Genomic DNA, 3,989 nt, shown 5'->3' with positions numbered 1-3,989 from the left:
GAGCGCAGCCATCGGCAGCCGCGCACAAGCGCACCTTGCGCCGGCCGCCAGGCAGCCAATCAGCAGTCCCCGGCGCGCGAGGCCTCTGGGAGTTGTAGTCTGATTTCAGTGTCGCTCCCGACCGAAGAGAAGGTTCAGAGCGAAATGGCAGCGAGCTGAATGCTCAAGGTTGGGGTTCCTCCAGCTGGCTCATTTGTGGCGAACCGAGAGTCTCAAGGTCCCCACGTTCAGGAGACTGAACACTTGAGGTCAGCAGGCTGGTGTGCACAGCAGATGGTGTGCAGGCGCCTGTGCCGTACCTGCTGACTTCCGGAACGATCAGGCCGAAGTCCCGGCTCCCTGACCCTCGGAGGCTCCGGGGCTGGGCGCTGGGGAACTCGGTGGAGGAAACTCGACCCCGATTTCACGACGAGACTGGGAAGGTCTCTTGATGTCCAAGTTCTCAGAGCCCGAGAAGGGGTGCTAGTTGAGTGCCATTTATTTATCCTTTCAATAAATACTCGCTGAAGTTCTACTTTCTGCAGGATCTGCGCTAAACCCGAGGGTACTATGTGGAAACAATGCCCCAAACTCACTCTCCATTGAGCGATCCAAGTAGACTTTTTACAAGGCTGAAAGCACCTGTCCGCATTGTCAGCGAACTCAGCAAACGCCTGTTTTGCATCGCTGAGCGCAACAGATAAGGACACTGGACTTTGGTCATTGAGAACTGAGAGTTCAGTCCGTGGAGACTCGTGCAGAGCTGGGTCTGGCAATGAGGGGGTTGTATGGGGTTGCAGTAAGGAGTCTTACTTCCCTCCACTAGAAATGTGTAGGATGCTCCTTACAGACTCTAATCTGTCCTTGGCTGTAAGATTGAGTGAGCCTTGAGCAGCACATAGCATTTTCCTGTAATCCCACCGTTCTGGGAGGCTGAGGCAGAGGATGGCAAGTTCAAACCCTGCTCGGGCCACATACTGTAGTGAGTTTGAGCCCAGCCTGGAACACAGCAATATCCTCTGTGTGTGTGTGTGTGTGTGTGCGCGCACACACACACACACACACTGGGCGTGGTGGCCCATGCTCCTACTCCCAGGATTTGGGAGAATCGTTTCTGTAAGTATTTCATCCTGGAGTTCATGACGAGACCTTGTGTCAAAAAAGGGGGGACGGGGATTTAGCTTAGTGGTGCCACCACCTGCCTTGCAAGCACAAGGTCCTGAGTTCGATCCCGAATACAAAAAAAAAAAAAAAAAAAAAAAAAGAAATGGCAGGGGAGTGATCCTACAATATCTTGAGAGCTGAGTATAGTATGACACAGCACTTATCACCAACTATTTTTGTTATTTCTTTTCTGTGTAACAAAGCAAATCACTCCTATAGTTCAATATCTTAAAATACTAAACATTATCTCCCAGTTTCTGAGAGATAGGGATGCAGGAGTGACTTGGTTGTGCTATTCCTTAAGGGCACCCTGAGGTTTTGGTCAAAGCTGCAGGATCTCATGTTGTATAGTTGTGTCAAGTGACTATTACTGAAGTGGAAAGTTTTGTTACACACTACAGTTCTTCCAAGAGGATGGAAAGCACACCAAGAGTGTAGACAAGCTTTATTCTTAGCACCAGTGGGTCAATCCAGGTTCACACACCAAGAGACAGACCCCCCGCCTTTGGGGTTGAGCAGGGCATGTCATACTCTCACAAGAGGACTGGCTTGCAGGAGTTACAAAGAGTACAAGTCACATGGGCTCAGCAAATACATTGGTTATTAGGCATTACAGACAGCAAGCTCAGCGCACAGAGTTACACCTTATTTACAATTGGTGGGGAGGTAGAAGTAACAAAACTGTTCGAGAACAAAGAAAATCTCTGAGATGCCTGAGAGGAAGTGCCAGGCTAGGCAAGTGTTGAAAGAATGGGGGCAAACTTCTCCATCAGAGAGAGGAGAAGCAGAGAGGCCCATTCCTCATTTACTACCACATGGGCCTTTCCATAGGTTTGAGTTGAGTCTTAGCTACTTTCTTGTCATTGCTTCTCAGCCTTTTGGATAAGATCAAGCATAGTTACTTTCTTTCTGTGACAAAACACCGACAACCACAAGTTAAAGGAGGAAAGGTTTACTTTGGCTCACAGTTTGTAGAGATTTCAGCCCGTAGTCAGTTGGCTTCAAGACAGGGCAGATGATAGAGGAGAAACAGTTCATGGGGTGGCAGGCAGGAGGCAAAGAAGCAAGCCTTCCTTCTTTTCCTTTTAACCCCATCCTGGCTCAAAGCCTATTAGTACCACCCGCAGCTAGGATGGGCCTTCCCATTATCCACACCCAGAACCATGCTGATCCATGGACTGATCCAGTTATTGCACCCTTAATCTGGTGTGGCAGTCCAGCCGTCACAACACGAACATGCCTGAGTCGGGGAGTGAGGATTGAGAAAGGAAAGAACACTCAAGCCTGAGCGGAGACAAAGAGAAGTCTGAAACTTTCCCAGCTCAGCAAAAAGACTGTGCCTGTCTTAGGTGAGAAATATCCAGAGAAATCCCTTACCCGTCGTCAAGCCATGAGAATTCTGATACTCATGCTCTGTCTTAGGTTGGATATTTCTCTACACTTCTCTTGCCCATCTTTGACTACCAGCCTCTGCAGGGGTTAGATCATAGGTTGTGGAGGCTTGACATGTAGCTTTCTCTACCTCTATCAACATCTGTAACCCTTGATCTTCATACTAGGACTCATTAATTTTTACAAGCACCATTATGAAGAGATGTTGTCTCAAAACCATCACAGAATGAAAGGAAGTCATCATTTTTGAGAATATACAATTGGTCAATTTACAATTAAAACAGCTGTTATATTCACTATCAGTTTCATAAACAATCTCTGTATTTCTTACCAATAACATAAGGAGCATTAACACAAGACATTATCTTTTTCTTTTGTTCTTTGACTTGAGATAACACAGGATTTATGGTATTTCTCATATTAAAGGTCCCTATGTTAAAAACATTGAAACTAAGGCATCTTTGACATCTGACCATAAACATGTTTCTCCCAATGCAGTAGCAAGTTTCCAAATGTTGGTTTGAGGAAAACCTGAATCTGTCCACCAAAGTCCTGCAGACAAGCTTAAGTCCAAGTGATTAGTCCAAAAACTTTTGAGATGTGTCATTAAATGATCTTTCTTGAGGTATAGTAACATAGCACCTCTTCCATAAAATAGTAGTACTGCTTATTTTTGTTTCTTCTTCACACAAAGGTAATGATTGTGGAGGTTACTGTCCCATGATACTGGATGTAGATTTGTCAGGATGATCCACATGATGAACCAATCTCTCTGGTAACAATCGAGCTCCATCATGTTCCTGTGAGAAAACACAAACATATCCTCGGCCCCATATTAAAATGGGATTGGGTCCATACCATTGACCAGTTAAGGGATCTCTCCATTTTACCAAGGTATATGGAGAACCTTGTGGATGCCAGAATCTTTCTGCTGCTGAATGTCCATGCTTATAAATTTGTAAAAAATTTAGAATATAAATAGCATGATTTAAGTAATTTCTGGGTGAGGAGGGCTAAAACTCCCCCTTTTTTATTTTTAGAAGTTGCACTTTTAATGTGCCATGAGCACATTCAACTATTCCTTGTCCTTGAGGATTATAGGGAATACCTGTAATATGCACAATATGCATTTGTTGGCAGAATAGTTTGAAGGCCTTACTAACATATCCAGAACCATTATCTGTTTTTATTTTTTGAGGTACTCCTAAAATGGAGAAACAATATATACAGTGAGCAATAACATGTTTAGTAGCTTCTCCTGTTTGAGCAGAAGCAAGACTAAATCCTGAAAATGTGTCAACAACAACATGTACATACCTTTGTTTTCCAAACTCCATTACATGAGTAACATCCATTTGCCATAGTTGATTAGGAAGCAAACCTCGAGGATTAACACCATAATGTGGAACAGAAGAAAACTGAGGGCAAGTGGAGCACTGTTTAACAATTTGTCG

At 44.6% G+C, this 3,989-nt stretch overlaps 1 protein-coding gene across 1 annotated transcript in view; it reads right to left on the bottom strand.

The window, feature by feature from the left end:
- The window catches only part of Hdhd5 (haloacid dehalogenase like hydrolase domain containing 5), a 25,827-nt gene that overhangs the window by 14,003 nt on the left and 7,835 nt on the right, over positions 1–3,989 (bottom strand). Inside the window, exons 2-3 of the mRNA XM_019208416.2 lie at positions 576–748; positions 205–376 (exon numbers count right to left, since the gene is read on the bottom strand). Coding sequence (XP_019063961.1) covers positions 205–376; positions 576–748 — 345 coding nt within the window. The remainder of the gene's footprint in view (positions 1–204; positions 377–575; positions 749–3,989) is intronic.

This window comes from Fukomys damarensis, unplaced genomic scaffold (genome assembly GCF_012274545.1).
Source record: "Fukomys damarensis isolate Sample0158 unplaced genomic scaffold, DMR_v1.0_HiC HiC_scaffold_5, whole genome shotgun sequence".
Lineage (NCBI taxonomy): Eukaryota > Metazoa > Chordata > Mammalia > Rodentia > Bathyergidae > Fukomys > Fukomys damarensis.
The sequence above is the reverse complement of the archived record's forward strand: the minus strand, read 5'-3'. Positions and strand labels throughout refer to the sequence as shown.